We start from the raw sequence: 18,335 nt of genomic DNA on the forward strand, positions 1-18,335 counted from the left end.
CTTTTCATTAAAACTCAAATATTGGTCATGATTCTCTCTTTTTATTTTGGAAAATTATCATTTTATTACTAAAGTTTTACTGATATATCATGTCAGTACTAAGGTTTGCCGAAAAGTGCATTTTACTACCAAAGTTTTGCGCCGTTATCAATTCACTACCATTCCGTTAAGAAAAAGCTAATGTTTAACGGAAATTGAATTAAAAGTTTATTCTACCTCCAAGAGTTTGGTAGTAAAATGATAATTCCCCTAAAAATTCAGTAGTAAAATGATTATTCCCCTAAAAATTTGGTAGTAAAATGATAATTCTCCTAAAAATTTAGTAGTAAAATAATACTTTATCTATCAAATTAACAGACAATTTTACTCTTACAGCTAAAAATGTCTTTGATGCCCTTATGACATCAGTAAATTTTTAACGTTGTTAACAGAATGGTAGTGAATTGATAACGGCGCAAAACTTTGGTAGTAAAATACACTTTTCGGCAAACCTTGGTACTGACATGATATATCAGTAAAATTTTGATAGTAAAATCATAATATCCCTTTTATTTTTTTTTGAAAAGGTAGATATATATACAGTGTTTTATTTATAAAATTTTATATAGATTTAGAACTTTAATAGTGTCTGTAAAATATTAGTATACATGTATCCTTTATGATATTGATATATAGTATTATTTACATATATATAATTAAAAGCTTTAATAGTATAAATGTGTAATATTTTAGGGGGTGTGTGCATATGTGAGTGTGTGGGTGTGTAACATTTGTTAAATATATGGATATTAAACGGGTTATTGGGTAACCCGTTTATTTTTTTGTATCGGATTTGGGTCAATCTAAATTTTACACGATATGAAACTGACACAACACGAACACGACCTGACAACCCGTTTTGTTAGCTCTAGATGATAGTGACACTTTTCCAGTAGTGTATAATTTAACTCATCACCCAAGTTCTCGTGAACACTGATTTAAATTTAGTAAGTTCTAAAAGAGCGATTTATAGCCAACCATGTTACGTACTCATGTGGAAGGCCATTGTGGCACTATGAACTCACATGGGATTAATATTGTTTCGGGCACACAATCCATTTGAGTCAAATGCTGGATCCCAACATTTTCATTCTTAACTTGGATTTTAATACTATGCATCGCAATTTTATTGGATGGTGAATTTTATAACTTATAAAATTATTATTTTATTATCTAATAGATGAATATTACATTAATTGTGACTCAAATATTAGAGTCTTTAGTATTAGTCACGAGGTCAATAATTATGAAGAGCTAAGTGAAAATTTGTTAACATCATCGGAGGTCAAAATACCCATAAAAATTAGTGAAGGAAGACTTGGCAACTCATTGAATTTGGTTTGTCATATGATGACAAGGACCAAAGTGGTCGAAAACATGCCAAAATTCAATCATTTATGCCGACAGTCAACTCTAAGTAATCACTAAATACAATTTTAATTTAAGAAATAAGCGTGGCAAAGAGTTTAAAATTCAAGACTTTATCATTCATTGGTGACTAATTATTTAGAGTTATTCGGTCAAGATATACACCTCGATCAGTTACAGAAAAATTATTTCAAAATTTTGGAATTTAAAAAAAGTATATCTCGTGTACCTTTTCTCAACAAAGAAGAAGTCATTGCTGCTGCTGTAAACATAATGAAGAGTCCTAGGATGTGGAGATGGCAAAAGCTATTAAAGCTGTTTTGTGGGGAATGCAGGCAGCTCTTAGAGCCGGAGAAGTTTTTGTAATCAGAGTTTGACTCGAAGGGAGTGATAGAGCTAATCAATAACAAGAGGGGTACTTTAATAGAAATTTATTGGGTGATTTTCGATATTTTGGAGACTAAGAAGAGTTTTCAGAATTTCAAAGCTCAACATGCATCTAGAAGTTGTAATATACTAACAAACTCTTGGCCAAATTAGCCTTAAGGAAATTAGACTCTATAATATGGCTAGATGAATTTTCAGTTGATGTTTTGTATTTGTTCTTTTCATAAGTAGTGAAAGGTGTAATTTCTATTTTAAAAAAAAAACCAAATCACATCTGCCTGGTCAAATTTGGAGGCTAGCTTGCATATATTTGTTAAGATTAAGAGTGTAATTTGCATCATTTGAAGGTTTCGACTCCTATTAAGACAATTTTTTGTTAGGAAATTGATGGGTGAAGCAGACACATAAATAAATTAAAATTGAGAAATATTAAGACAACATAATCACACATGAACACTAAAATTTATGTGGTTTGATTTTTCACCTACGTCTATGGATAAAGATAGAAGGATAAAACTTTACTAGTGAAATGAGAATTACAAGTATTGTAATATTTTTAGCTCACTGCCCAAAACTCCAATACACTCAATCTCTTACTCATTAATCACTCAATTCTCACTTGACTTTCTCTCCTCTGAAAATAAAATTGAAAAAGAAGAAGAGAATTAGATGCCGAGATAGGCTTCATTTCCTCACCTTTTTAAATTAAAATAATAATAATTTAATTTATTATTATTATTATTATTATTATTATTATTATTATTATTATTTTCTTCAAATTATGCGGCGCCGAATGGTGCTGCTTTTATTGACTTGACATTTTTAGTTTTGACAAACAATAATATAATAAGAGATTTTGTTATCATATAAAGTTATACTATTGGCCATTTCAACTTGTAGCTCAACAGTATTCGTATGGAAGAATGAGTTTCAGTCCTATGAGTTGATTCTCTTTATTCAAAGGTAGATTTCCCACCGCATATTAGTGAGAATAGATTTCGATATTCCTAATAGTTGTACGTCAATTTCACATGCCAAGCTGAGAAGCAGCCTTTCTGCTTGTATCATATATATCATTGATTTTTCCTTCTTTTAATAATTGACACATGTGCCAAGTTAAAAAGCGGCCTTTGTACTTATCTCATGTATCATTGATTTTTCTTTCTTTAAATAATTGAAACAAGATGCAAGTCCATTGACAATGTAAAATTCACTGATTATGAGTTGCCACTTTAACATTTGATTTCTTAATGTAGGGTGATCGAAGAGAGAGCTAAGATTTTTTTGTAATCAGAAATTCACTTGAAAAATATCATTTTGGACTGGTTGGTCTTGGTCTTGCAATTATTCTATGATAATGACCAAAGTGATTAGACTAACTTGTGGTTTGACAGTTAAAGAAAGAAATTCAAATCAAAATTTGTTCTCTTTTTCAACCAAAAAAAAAAAAAAAGATAGTCAATGTTGTCACTTATACCTCCATAATTATAAGCGAACAAGATGCTAAAAACCCCATCAGGAAAACTAAAATCCATGGGGCTATATTCATTCTTAGTCAATCTTGGCCTATTAGTATTTTCTTTACCAGCCACCAAACTGCCAACAAACATACCTAAATAAGGACCATCATAATTGCTATGCAAGCCCTTCTATATCAAGAAGTTATTGTTGTAATGATCCTAAAAAATCATGCCAGTCATTCATATTATTTTCACCAAATTTTCGTTAGGATCTGATCTGAATCAATTGAGTGGTTCTCGACGCATCTAGATTAAATTTGATTCAAACAAATAAATTTATATTTGAGGGGGAGTTTGTGCTAATTTTGGGTTTTGATGTGCTTTCTGATAATCAGGGGAGGTGGTTTAGCTAAGGTATTGAACTGAGATGGTCATATGAGGAATAAAAAGGAGAGCTCAGTAAAGCCCTATAAAAGTTTATATGGGGGCTAATGTATGCTCAAGAGTAACTCAGGATGTATTCGTGAACAGCTGATTACTAAGAGGATAATGTGCACTACAAGAAAAAGTACCTACTATGACAGTCTTCTATGTGACAGTTTTTGGTCTGGAGGCCTACAACAATAGAATCATGATAGATTTAGTTTCTGTCATACAATTATGACGTAGCTGTGATAGAAATATCGTTTATCAAGAAATTATGATATATTGGTGATATAAATATCATATATCAAGAAACTATGATAGACTAGTGATAAATTATTTGGCTATCAAGAATGAAAGACTGATTTTTTATGTTGACTTTAATTGCGCGGGTTTGACTTAATTTTTAAAAATATTATATTACTAAAAAAGAAGTGAAACTATGTCGTCTCAGTTGTATGTTTTGCAAGTGTTTGAGGAAAACAAAAACGTAAATAACAAAAAACAATTAATAAAATGTTGCGTTTTGTAAAGGGGGGAAACATTTTTGTGAGAAAAGAGGGAAATTTTTTTCTAAGTGTTCAGAAAATTTGCAAGCGTTATTGTGGAATCTCAATTGGCAATCCAATTTTATTCCTACCCATGTGAGTGGGGTTCTAATTCCCAAACATTTTATTTTCAACACAAGCTAGAGATTTTATCATCTCAACAAGATGTTCTACATTGATTTGCTTGGTTATGAATATAATTTAGTGAAGAAAACGAATATATTCATAAACCATTAATTTAGCGATTAATTAATAAATTTTTCTTGATCTTGATAATATTAGTTTATCGAAGTTTCATTGTATTATTATTTTGAATAACTCTTACATTAAGGGTATCTTTTTTTGTTTAATATAGCTTGACTACTATAGGTTTTGCAAAATCTCAAGTCTACAAACAACTTTAAGTTGTTATTAGAGGTAGCAAAGTGGGCCATGACACAATTTTTGCTATATTCATGTTGATAAATATTGACACTATTAATAACTGAGTTGACATGATATGAAATGATAAGTAATTATGTCGTATCCGCAATGAACTATCTCAACACGATTACACATAACACATTTATGACACATATTAATTAATATTACTAATTTATTGAAAAAAATAACTAATATACATCATTAACACTAAATTGATTATTTGTGTTATATCCATATTGTTATAAACTTATTCATAGGGAAAATTTAGGCCTATCCCCTCATGAAGTAACAATCTTCAAATCACCCCCTTATTATTGAAAACATCAAGTTACCCCCCAAAATCCATTATCTTTAACCATTGACCGCTGTTGACTTATAAATGTACAAAAGTATCCTTACCTTAATAGAATATTTTTGGATCAGTTCGGATTAATTTCGAATCAGATCGGGTTTAAAATTCAGGTTAAGTTCAGTTCATTTTGGGTCAAGGACAATTTTGAGTTGTTTTTGTTATTTTGGGGGGGGGGGTTTATAATTATTTAGTTATTACAAGATTACTTTTATGAAATTATTTCATTTTAGTCCGTTTCCACTAATTCTCATAAAAAAAATTAATTGAAATATGAATTGAAAAATTCGGGAGCTTGGACTTTGGAGGACTTGGTGATGGTGGCTATCGATCTCGGTCTCATTGGAACGACCTTGGATGGCTTTGCGCATATCAAGCGGTGGCCAATGGATCACGAGGAAGCGGGTTTCGTCAATGGCTTCACATGTTTCGTTGTTGACTGTTGGAAGAGCAGATTTGGTTGAAGTGAAGTTGAGCCACCGTCGATGCAGCAAACAACAGATCCAGTCGTTAGTGCAGCAGATTAGGTAGAAGTGGTGTGCTACCGTTGGCCCGTTGTTGTGCTAACCTACTCTTGTTGCTTGTTAGTTGTTTGTGGAAAAAAGAAGAGAGTGAGAAAGAAGATAAGGAAGAGAGTGAACAATGAAGTGTGACTACTAAAGTTTGTTTTTGTAATTTTGGCTTTTTTTTAAAGTGGAGTTATCGTATTTGCTTGGAACACAAAGAGTGAGCTATGAGTTGTGGTGTCCGTTTGTTTCATTTTTCTTTTTCGTGACCAACTTGATCGAATTTTCAAATCGAATCGAGTTTAATTAATCCTGATCCGATCATGATCTGATCAGATTAGTTATATAGCACCCGATCAGGTTTCACAAGCAATCTGATCTGACCCTAATCCCATTTTTTGGGGTCAGATTAGGGATAACAATTTAACCCGGACCTAGATAAACCCAGAAAATCCAGATCAGGTTCAACTCGTACCGGAGTGAATAAAATCCGGTATCCGAATTCAATATTTTCAACCCAGACGTTTCCGGGTCCGGATCCAGATTTGGGTAAACCCGCATATCCGGAACCCGGACCCGGATAACTATTTTAATACTCATTTTTAAATAATTTTAAAATAAATAGAAAAATTAGAAAAAATCAGCAACCCTCATCTACAGCCGCGGCAGCCAAACCAAACCCAAACATTTGCTTTCTCTCTTTAGCCCTTCTTTGCAACAAATCATCATTGTCGTTTATCATCGTTTCGCTGTGTTCATGTTCATCTTCATCATCAGCTGCCATTTGTCCAGCTATGTCACGAGTTTTGGTTGTCGTTTGTCCACCTTCGCGAATCGGGATCTCGATTTTGGCCGCCAACACTTCTACCCCCAGGTGTTTTGCTTTGTCCTCAACAACTTCTTTGTTGATAAATCGACGGCCACTTATGAATGCTTTTGTCTCTGTTTCTTCATTTACACCTTCCCCAGTTGTTTGTTCATTTGCTATTTGGAAGGAAAAAAAAAATGGAAGTAATGAAAAATATAATGAAGATTGATGCAGAAGTACATAGTTGGCTAAGGAAAATCAACCCTAAATATTGGTCAATTCATGCTTTTGATAAACTGCTTAAATGTGATTATACAACAAATAACATGACTGGGAGTTGGAATGCATGACTTAGAGATATGAAGAAGGCACCAATTATCAGCTTGATGGAGCATATCAGAAAGAAGATAATGCAGGCAATCATAGAAAGAAAGATGGAGTGTCAGAGGTGGCCAATTGAAGTTCCTCCCTACATTAATAACAAGATGAACAAATTATTTAAGAATGGAAGGTTTTATCGTGTCAAACCAGCAAGTGAAGTGTTGTTTGAAGTTGAGGATACCAACAGGTCATATATGGTTAATAATAAAAAGTCATGTGGTTAATTTGGAGGATCATACGTGTGATTATAGGTTGTGGCAAATTAGTAGTTTACTATACAGTCATGTCATGCCTTATATTGCCATTTAAGGGCTACTTGTTAACCATATGTTGCTCATTGGTTCACAAAATAGGCATTCTTAAAATGTTATTCAGGCATCATTCATCCTCTACCCGGCAAGTTTAAGTGGCCACACACAGAGACTGATGAAATCCTGCCCCCAAATGTTCATAAACCACCTGGTAGGCCCAAAACTTGTTAAAGAATGGAGCCTGCTGAAAAACCATCCCACAGGAGAAAATTCTTAGTTTCATGTACACACTGCAGAGGCATATGGCACAATAAAAGATGTTGTCATTATAATCCAGTCAATGCTAACAAGAACACTAAAACAATTATGGTAAAACGTATCGTCTAATGTTCATCAATTTATATCTTTTCTCTAATGTTTGTTATCCTTTAACTCACTTTTAATGTTATTTACACATATTGAAAAAGGTTGGCAGCAGTTTCAAGCTCCAGTGCATCATTTCAAGGAATGAATGCTTCTGTCTTTCAGACAACAACAACCACACCTACAAGCAAGGGGTTTTGGTGCCTCACTAACTACAACACCCACACTAACACCAACACCTATACAACCATTAGGTGCTGCAGGAAGTGTTAATGCTACATCAGGTTTGTTTAAATTTTAATATTTCACGGCATGGCATGTTGTTTAATATTTACAAGATGAAGTTAATGATTGTGTTGGACAAGAATATAAGTTTTTTTTATTAATATTTACGCATACATTGTCATTATTATTGTGTTACATTCAAGACACAGTTGTGGTTATGCCATGTGTTTATGTATAAGTTTATTTAAGATTGTTTAAAACATGGTAAAGCTTATTGTATTGTGGTTACTGCTGAAAATAAAAGTACCAGCAATGAGTTCAGTGAATAGCGAACGAGGTCGACAAATATTGAAAGCTGTGTTTGGAATGCCACCTGCAACAGGAATTTAAATAACAGAACAAACAACTAATTGAACAGGCCCCTCACAAGCTACCCATACTACAAGAAAGAGAAATGATGATTTAAAAGGAAAATCAATCTTTCATGTTTGTTGTAAGTTGTTTGATATGTTATTGGGTTGAAATGACTTTCAATAATGTAGTTATATTTCCTATGTACAACTACTTCAACAGGCCCTTGCACTAATATAGAATGTATTATTGTTAGGTTTTATTGCAAAGTATGTTTCAATTGAAGGCATAGGGCAACATTGTTCATTTTGTTTTATGGATCACCACTAAGAAATATTGCAGTGTTGCTCATTTTGTTGCATATTCACCACCAAGAAATGTTGTGGTCATTTTGTATAACTTTTGAACTTAATATATTAGGGCTGTAAATAAGATAGTTGGAAAGAAGCAAAGCTAGTGTATGTTTTTGGTTTTTTCGGTATATTGCAATTCATATTTTGGACAAAGATTGAAGTAGACAGTGGCCTGGATTTTATGAAATATTCATTGCAACATGAATAGATGCAACGAGAACTGCTTATTTGCTAGCACAAATGTAATGAACTATAGCTTACAACTTTTGATGAAATACAACATTTTGATAACTTATGTACATTGACTACTTTCTTATCTCTATCATTTATGCCTTGTCGTCAAGCTATTAATTTTCTGCCCTAGACAATAAATGTACAAAATACATAATGACTGCATTATGATGATGGTGTACAACAAACTCTTTATCTTGTCTGATTTTGAAACAAGCTCACTGGCCATCGTTGTTAACTTTTTGTTTTCATCATGGAATCTATGGTTCTCTTCTTCATCTTGCAATGTTCCCAACCCTCTCGCAATGACTTTGTACTCAAAGCTAAATGGCTCCCACCACTTGAAGTAGTCGCATCCAGCCACTCACATTTGTAGTAAAGCCTCTTAGGATTTGCAGTAGATTCAGAAACTTTGATTGTTGCTCGCTCACCATAGTCAATGCATGATTTGTTTCTGAACTTTATGACCTTTCCATTCACTTGCACCTTCTCTTCTTTGTCTTCATCGAACAAGTTACTGGAGCTTCCCCTAAAGGATGACATTCTCGTTGGTTTGATGGAGCTTTTCAACCAACGGTTGGATTTCAATACTTTGAGATTGCTGTTGAGTGTTAGAAAATGCATATTTATAAAGGAGAAAACCGTCATTTTACATTTTAAGTCTTACTAACAACCCTTACTTTTATATATTTAACCTTCTTGTGATTTAATTACATGTGTTTTATTTTAATTAAGTATTTTATGTATTTTAGGGGCATTATAGTCATTTCACAATAAAGGAGAGATCAGACGGCAAAACGGACATCACTTTTGAACTCAGGACGGTCGAAAACCTTAGGAGGAGCATAAAAGGAAAAATGGCACTATTCACATGTACGGTACTATTCACGTGTACGGTACTGTATACGTTACTGTTCACGACACTGTTCACATAGACGGACGATGACGTGGCATTGACCGATGATGTGGCATTGACTGATGAGGTGTCACGATCCTGTTGGACTAAAATTCTTATGTACTGTTGATGGTGACGTGGCAGCATATCAGTGGACGAAAAATCTCGCGTACGGTGCATGCATCACACAGGATTATTTTCAACCAAACCGCGTTACTGTTCATCCGGGTCAAACCGTGTTACTGTTCATCCGCGTGGTCAAACGTGGACTGTTGACTGATGACGTGGCGCAATCCTGAGCGTCCAAACTGTTTTTAATCCGATGGCCATGATTTACTCCATGTATCTATAAAAAGGGGGCCTCCCCCCCCTAATTGGAGATCTCTGAATCCATTTTTGGGATCCATTTTCTGTAATTCCCTCTCCATCTTGTATTTTCTTCGTATTTTAATAAATTCCCATTTTGCCCCTAGTTCAATTATGAGTAGCTAATTTCCTTTCAAGCTTGGGTTGAAGGTGAAGTCTCAACATGTGTCATGGGCTTTATTTGGTAAATTTATTTTCTCTTCCCCTCTAGTTTTTGTGGATGTTTTGACTTCTCGTCGACAAATAATACTAATCTTGTCTAGTACCGCCTTGGTTTCACCGGCCCTCTAGTACAAGGTTATTATTATTTGGCACGATAAGCCCTTAGCACCATATTGATTAGAGCGTGGTTCATGAGGTGTGGATTCCCCCCTCATGATTTAATTGACATTAATACGGATTATTTAGCCCATGATGCATGTTGATACGGATCCGAATACCCAAGTACGTCATTTCAATAGATTTCGCTTCAATTTATTCTCGCCATTGCAATTCTAATTTCAGAATTTATTATCGTCATTTCAATTCCAATTTTAGGATAATTTAAATCACTTCCACCACAATTCCAACCACCCATTTACAAAATTAATTCTATATATAATTAAAATCCACCTCCTCGTGGGATCGACACTCAACACCATTGATCTATACTACAATAGATTCGTGCGCTTGCGAGTACATTAAAATTTGCACAACAATTGCAACTATGTGTAAAAGGATCTATAATATATAAGATAATGCTCTGACAATAATTTTGAATTTTGAAACAATTTTTCCAGTTTTAGTAGGTTTCAACGATTTTGAAATTTGATTTTTATGCCATTATCTATTATCCTGATTTCCATGAAATAGCATAACTTATAATTTACTTAACTTACATGTCTAATTTAGGAAAACTATCTATTTATTTAGGGCTATTAAGTCATATCCACATATATTTTTTTCACCTTGTTTTCACCATTTATATATTAATATTTTATAAGTTAATTTTATTTATTTTCAATTGCTTGTCACACATTAACTTTTTGTGTTCAGCTTTGTTGAGCCTCATAATGCTGTTAGAAGAATATATGTTAAGGTGGGAGTACATTCAACTTTCCACGAGTCAACAGCAGTCAATAATTAAGGGGGTCTGCCTACCGTGCAACACGGTACCACTGAATTTTGTCTTTTTCCAACAATTACACTACACTACCCTATATTTATAAGAAAACTGAAAAGACACTATAAGTTATAAATTTTTATATATAGGTCATTTTCTCTGGATAAAATTATAAAATGACTTTTGAAAAAAAATTTAACTGTTATTATTATTATTTATTAATGTCATTATTATAATAATAATATTATTATTAAAATTTATTATTTTAATTGTTATGATTTCTTTAATCAGTTATCATTATTATTATTATTTATTAATTTTATTACCGTCACTATTTTTAAAATATATTAAATTTATTACTGAATTATTATTGAATTATTATTTTATTAATATTAATAAATTTATTAATCTTATTATTCTAATTATTATATTTATATTAATGTTGTCGTCGTCGTCGTCATCATCATTAAACTTTATAAATTTTTTTTGTTTTGACTATTAAATAATACCACTGTCATTATTATTATTTTGCCTTAATTAAGCATTACATATATTTTAATTATTTTTTATTTTTGTTATAATAAATAAAAAATATAAAAATAAATTATACTATAATATTATTTTATTATATCATATTATATTTATTTAAAAATAATTATGAAAATAATAATTTAATATAATTAATAATAAATTTAAATAATTTTAGTTTAATATTAGTACCAAATTAATGCAGTACATGATAATACCAATTACCAAATGTTATATAATTTTATTATAATTATTATAATATACTGCTAATGTAATATAATATAATATAATACATGTGCATTACATAATATAATATAATATAATATAATATAATATAATATAGTGTGCCAAACGGACCTTTAACTTTTTGAGTGATGATGGTCTAGAGGGATGTAGAGAAAGTAAAAATAATTGTGGTAAATCTTTTACAATGGTTGATTAGCTATAATCACAAAGTTTAGGCTAATACAATAAAAATTAACCAACTACCCTATATTTGAAAGAGCATTTGGAAATCAATAAATTTACTATTCAATTATTTTTAATCAAGAATAAATAATAAATTATCATTAAAAACAAGATTCACAAGCTCAAATATCTTAAAAAAATGATAATTCTCAAAAAATATGAAGCTCAAATGCTTTTGAAATATTTTTTAAAAAATAAACTAACTTCCTTTTATGTTATTCTTTATTTATCTTTCTATAACTTTGTTGGGCTATATATATATTGATATTTTATAGGTAAATTAACATATTGTATGTATAAATAAACTAACATGTCAACTAATGCTAAAAACAAAAATGTAATAAAAGAGTAAAGTTTTGTAATATTAAAATAATAAAATTTTACAACCTAAGACTTTTTACATGTTTCTTATTTTGAAATTTCACCTTTTTATTTTATAATTTTCTAAAGTATCAAGGTTAATAACCTATATTCTTAAAACATATTCAATTTATTTATTTTACATTAAATATATATTATATAACAAAAAATATTATTTACATTTATCAAATTTTCATATGTTTAAAAATTGTATGTGATATTACATTATTATATTTACATCATCAATTATTTTTATGATCAAATTAAGTCAATGGGTCAAACTTTAAAAAATTTAAAACAACAGAAATTATGTAAGTAAATATTTAAAAAATTTTAACTTTTATGATTTTGTAATACATAGTAGGACTTAAGTGTTAATAACTAATTGAACACATTCTGTCCGTTGAACCCCTTAACCATTGATCCATTGGCTGAGTTAAAAAAAGACAAAAAATAGGATACCGTGCAACTGTTGCACGGTAGGCGGACCCTAATTAAAGATAACAAATTTTGGAGATGACTTAATATTTTCAATAACAAGTGATTTGAAAATCATCACTTCACGAGGGTAGGCTGAAAGTTTACCTATATAAAATAATCATTGCATTCGTTGTACGGGTCAGTCAACCTTGATGAGAATTGTGAAGCTTAGGCAGCAGCAAAACTGCGGTCCGAACAGCAATGCGTCACGGGTAAAATGAAATAATAAAATAATTTAACACAAAAACAATTGAATTGATTTAAAATAAAGAAAAAAAAATCTCAAAAGGCAAAAAACGAGAGGATCCGGGGTTTTTTATTTAAATATACCTCATTTGTCCTTAAATATTAAATTTATACCCCATTACATATATATACCTCCTAAAAGTGTAAAAAATAAAAAATAACCTAAAAAAATTATTTATTTACGTTTACTTCCTTTCTCATGACTTCTACATAATAATACAACTAAAGTTGAGTATACTCGACTTTTTACCTGACTTAATTAAAAGGAAAATTTTCATTTCAATTTAAGTCGAGTATTCTCAATCAATTACCGAATTTTAATAAAAAGTCAAAAATTTTTACTGAATGAATATTGGGTAAGGTTAAATTAAAGTTGGGTATTCTCGATTCTTTACTCGACTTACTTGAAAAAATCAAAAATTTTTTAGATAATTTTTTATTTCAATTGAAGTCGAGTATTCTCGACTATTTACCCGACTAACATGAAAAAGTCGAGAATTTATACTGAATTACTAATTGTGTATGATTTGGTTGAAGTTGAATATTCTCGACCATTTACCTGACTTCGAGGAGTTGGGTTTAGTTTTATGAAGATTTAATTGTGGTTATTTTTGTACTTTTTTTAGTTTTTTAGAGTATATATGTGTAAAATTTAAGAGTGTAATAATTTTAGGTATATATTAGGTATTTTGAAGGGAATGGGGTACATCCCACACAATTCTCCCGAGGATCCGTTTATAGATCACATAAAACACAATACTGCCGTTCAGTTGAAATTTGGGAGACATCGGAATTCAGAAAGGAAGAAGATGCAAAATCAAGAGAAGTGTGGAGCGTCATGTGAATTTGATGACTGGTCAAATTTCGAAGACGAGGATATTATGCAGCAGCAATCCGATATTAAAGCCGAGGAAGCTCAAAAGGTTCCATTCGTTGCTGATAAGGTATCTGCAAACCAAGCCCATGTTTTATTTTGTTTTATTTTACTCTTTATTTTATGAAATGGGTTTTTTTTTTTCTGTTCTTGAAGAATTAGTTATAATTAGCATTAGGGTGATAATTGTTTCTTGTGTCAGCATTCGTAACCTTAAACCATCAGACTTGTTACATTGAATTGAATGTCAAACTTGTGAAGAGTGTATATAGTTAATTTTGGGATGTTAAATGTTGTATTACAAAAGTTCAACCGTGTAATGTTAGAGTAGAATATATATCTGCTTGTGTTTGATTTCGGTTTGATGATGATGTTGTTCAAGAAGTTGTGTATGAATCTCATGCATTCTTAGCGGTGATTTATCACAGGAACCACTGTCTGCATTAGCATCTGAATATCAATCCGGCAGCCCAATTTTGTTGGAGAAAATTAAGGTTGTCAGTTTGTTTGTTTTACGGGTTCATTGGTTCTGATAATTGTGATCCTTTGAAGTTAATTAATTATTGTTGCATTTTGCAGGTTCTTGGTGAGCAGTATGCTGCCATTAGGCGTACACGAGGAGATGGGAACTGTTTTTTCCGAAGTTTTATGTTCTCTTATCTTGTATGTCTCGTATTGTTTCTATACTATTCTGATTTCTATATTTGAGATTCTTGCTGGAGGCAAATTAATATGTTCAGCTAATTTAACAACTAAATAAATCTCGAGTTGCTAAAATAGGAGCACATTTTGGCTTCTCAAGATCAAGCAGAAGTAGATCGTATTAAAGCCAAGGTAGAAGAATGTAGAAGAACACTTCAGAGCTTGGGTCACGCTGACTTTACCTTTGAAGACTTTTTTGCGGTAAATCTGGGACCAGCAATTTTTCAATTTTAATAATGGGGCCGCTTTCTCAATTTCTAAATGTGATGTATTTCGCTGGTATAACATGAAATGAATATATATGAATTTTAAGCTTGATCTGTTGATGGAAGTCACCAATTTGCTTTGAAAGATTTGCAGCCACCTTACTTATTGATCTCAGTTTGGCTAGTAAGTTGTTCTTCATAGGAGTTGCTTCTATTGTAGGTTGCATATGTGGTTGGAATTAATACCTTATTGAGCACCATAACATTAATACTAATTTTCTCACATTTTGTTAAAAGGGCAAATTACAATTAGGTTTATGGTTGAATTTTGAGATGTTCCATATCATGCTCATCCTTGCAATTATTCAAGGTTATTTATTTGTACTTTGGTTACCCTTTTATGGGTTTCATTGTGGTTTCTTCTAGACATGTTAACTTGTCTTCAACTCTGATACTAATTACCCTGAAACTCTTCCAGTTATTTCTTGAGCAGCTGGACAACGTTCTTCAAGGAAACGAATCTTCCATAAGGTGTGAATCCTGTGTTATTGGGTTTTACCATTTATGTCAACAACTTTTGTGTACAAATTGGTGTTCTTTGTTTTAAATATCTCAGTATAATGATTATGGTTTTGGCTTAATCATTTGCTGATCTGCGTAACTTCCGCTAAAATTTTGAGTTGTCCTCCTTAATGAAAACCAAATGATTCTCTGTTAGGTTGTTAAATTAATATAGTTTTTCCTCTCTATTTCTCCTTTTCCAGTCACGGTGAACTTGTAGTTAGAAGTAGAGATCAGTCAGTATCTGACTATGGTGAGTGACTTTTATAATCCTAAATGTATCATTCCATATTTGCACTTTTTCTCCTCACAGATTTGGTTGGTTAGTTGTAATGTTTTTCAGATTTGTTACATCTGGTGAAATAAGAAAGCGCTCAGAGTTTTTTGAACCCTTTATATTGGGACTAACAAATGCAACTGTGGAACAGGTTTGTATGGTGGTAAAATGTTTTGAGAACTTATGATTATTTTTTGCTGTTCCATTCTTCATTATGTTCTTGTATCAAGGAGTAATTGGGAACTAACTAGGTTTTCTTATTGAGTCAAATTCAAAGTGGATGCAAGAGAAAATAACGGCCATAAATTCAGCAACTGTCTCTATAATCAAATCCTTTTTTCCTGTTCACTTTTGTGTGCTATTTCTAGCGACGTTGTATATCTTTTTTTATTCATCATTATTAAAGACTGACAATTTATCCTGAATCATTAGTTAATGGGGATTCAGATCTTTGAACTGTGGGAACCCTGATTTGAAATTTTATGATCGGAGATATTTGATCTATGATTTAACAATAAGTTTGATAAAATAAATTTATGGTCATGTTATATGACTTGGAGCCCTTATTTTTTCAGTTTGGATTTGTTACCTGTCTTTCTCTCTCACTTTCACACGTATTTTGTTTTGGAATAGTTTTGCAAGTCATCGGTGGAACCAATGGGTGAAGAGAGTGACCATGTACACATTACCGCCCTTTCAGATGCATTAGGTGTTCCAATCCGTGTTGTATACCTTGATCGCAGCTCTTGTGATTCTGGTGGTGCCAGTGTGAATCATCATGATTTCATTCCCACTCCTGGAGATTGTCCAAATGCTACTAGTGGCAGCACTGAGACCACAATTCCTTTTATTACTTTATTGTATCGTCCAGGCCACTATGACATTCTCTACCCGAAGTGATGCACTTGCTGGTTGAGTAAGTCTTTCTTCTTTTGAATCACCAAAGCGTCTCTCATTGGGACAGCTTGTAACTTACCTAAACCCCTTTCATGGGGGATGTCAAATGAGCTATTAGGTTGGTTGGCTCTTGAAAATGTTTTTCATTCATCTTTGGGACTTGGGAGTTCAGCTTTTTCTTTTTCTGTAAAAAAGCAAGACAATTGTATTTATCCAGGCAGAAACAATGGAGACACTTTAGAAATTAGTGGACTAGATGTCCACAAAGACAAGGGAAACTAAGTGGAGAACCTACAAAATTACATCCAAAAAACCTAGCCATGAACAGGAAGCCCTCCCCTAATCCAAAAAGTTAGCTTTCTATGCCAAGTTGTTCCAAAGCCCCTTCCCTATTGGGACTTACAAAGAAAAAAGGACAGCTTGAAAATCTTTCTAAAGTGAAGTCGAAAGTGAAAAAAATGACAAACTCTCTCCCTTAAGTTTCCTGTGCCATTTTTCTTTCTCGATTCTCACTAAAGATATGGTTATTTCTCCTGAACTATAATACTCTTAAAGCATATTAATGAATGTAGTTCGTTGTGCACTTCTTTGTGGCTAAGCTTGATTTAAAAAATACACCATTTCATTGTATGGAGGCTCTCTATTGTCATGCCCAAATAAAAGTTAAACTTGTGATTGCTTGACTTTTAAGGGCAAGCAGCCTCTTTGATTCGGTAGCCTTCTTGAGAAAACACTGGCAATGGCAAATACAAATAGCAATCACACTGGCAATGACATTAGTGAAGTTTTGTTAATCTATTAACATTTTTCCCCCCTCCTGTGACACGTTTTGCAGATTGCTGACAATGCCTGGCCTGTGAAAGGAGCTCTCAAGATAATCTTGTTTGGACATGACAATGAGCTAAGCTCATCATTCTTGCAGTAACTTGTGGTTATGAACTGTTACATGTTTTGGCTTGCGCGTGTGGGGACATAACCACACTCGTAGCTTTTTGTTCAGAACTGCTTTAGATGAGCATGTTCTCACCTGGTATTCATCTGAACTTGAATGATTGAAGAAAGAATTGCTCATTCTGCAATGTGAATTAAGAATCTAGTGCTTGGAACTTCTCTGAACATGTACAATGCGGCAATATTTTTAATTCAAGTCTTTGGTTCCTGACGATCAAATATAAGTTTGAGAATTGTATGCCTGATTAAGTGCAAGGCGAAGACTTATACGCATGATTAAAAAATTTGTTATAGTAGATATTTGTCTTTTCACACTACTAAGGGTTGAAAACACCTAAAAATGGCAATGGACACTGCGCGCTGTAGGTTTGCCATTACCAAACTTGCATCTACAAAAAATTTAAATTATCAAACCTACTTACAATCCGCAATGGGTTTTTATTTTTTTAGAAAAATTCGTCCTCTATGGATTTTAACAATTACCAAATCTACCCACAATCTGCAGTGAGTTTTTTGCTGGTTTTTTCATTTAAATCATTAATATAAAAAAATACTTTTAATAATACATAAAAACTTTAACTATATAATTCAAACTATAAATATATAATAATAGCCTAAAAATCCGCAAACAATATTTCAATTCTAGATTTTATAAATGTAAATAAGAAATTAAAATTTCAACATTAAAAAAATACACAAAATATATTAATCTAACAAAATATTCCTATTGTAGGCAAATCATCATCATTAATATCAATGTCTTGTTTCATGTTTTAATCAATATACAAGTATTATCAATAATATTAACACGTAGATTTTATACAATTATCGTTAAGGCAAAACAAATAAAATCAATTAAAGTAAAATAAAATATTAGTAATAAAAATTATAAAATTTCTACTTATTAAAAGCTTATTGTATATATGTTACTGGGAGATAAGATAGGTTTAGGAATT

At 31.9% G+C, this 18,335-nt stretch overlaps 1 protein-coding gene across 2 annotated transcripts; it reads left to right on the forward strand.

Annotated features, from left to right (window-relative positions):
* Nucleotides 1–13,600: 13,600 nt before the first annotated feature.
* Nucleotides 13,601–17,538, forward strand: LOC18033383 (ubiquitin thioesterase otubain-like). Of its 2 annotated transcripts, XM_024184276.1 has the most exons (9): nt 13,601–13,855; nt 14,214–14,279; nt 14,365–14,448; nt 14,566–14,688; nt 15,172–15,224; nt 15,458–15,507; nt 15,582–15,682; nt 16,165–16,447; nt 17,264–17,538. In XM_024184276.1, the coding sequence occupies exons 1-8, from the start codon at nt 13,610–13,612 to the stop codon at nt 16,429–16,431; spliced, it is 990 nt and encodes a 329-aa protein (XP_024040044.1). In that variant the 5' UTR covers nt 13,601–13,609; the 3' UTR covers nt 16,432–16,447; nt 17,264–17,538. The 2 variants fall into 2 exon arrangements, with proteins under 2 accessions (XP_024040044.1, XP_024040046.1); XM_024184278.1 differs by lacking the exon at nt 14,214–14,279.
* Nucleotides 17,539–18,335: the final 797 nt, after the last annotated feature.

This window comes from Citrus clementina, unplaced genomic scaffold, assembly GCF_000493195.1.
Source record: "Citrus clementina cultivar Clemenules unplaced genomic scaffold, Citrus_clementina_v1.0 scaffold_9, whole genome shotgun sequence".
Taxonomy (NCBI): Eukaryota; Viridiplantae; Streptophyta; class Magnoliopsida; order Sapindales; family Rutaceae; genus Citrus; species Citrus x clementina.

Bases quoted from the DNA above. Each gene is read 5' to 3' on its own strand.
- LOC18033383 (XM_024184276.1), top strand. From the start codon at position 13,610: ATGGGGTACATCCCACACAATTCTCCCGAGGATCCGTTTATAGATCAC. The intron at 14,449-14,565 runs GTATGTCTCGTA...TTGCTAAAATAG, and splicing joins GTTTTATGTTCTCTTATCTT to GAGCACATTTTGGCTTCTCA. The intron at 15,683-16,164 runs GTTTGTATGGTG...GTTTTGGAATAG, and splicing joins CAAATGCAACTGTGGAACAG to TTTTGCAAGTCATCGGTGGA.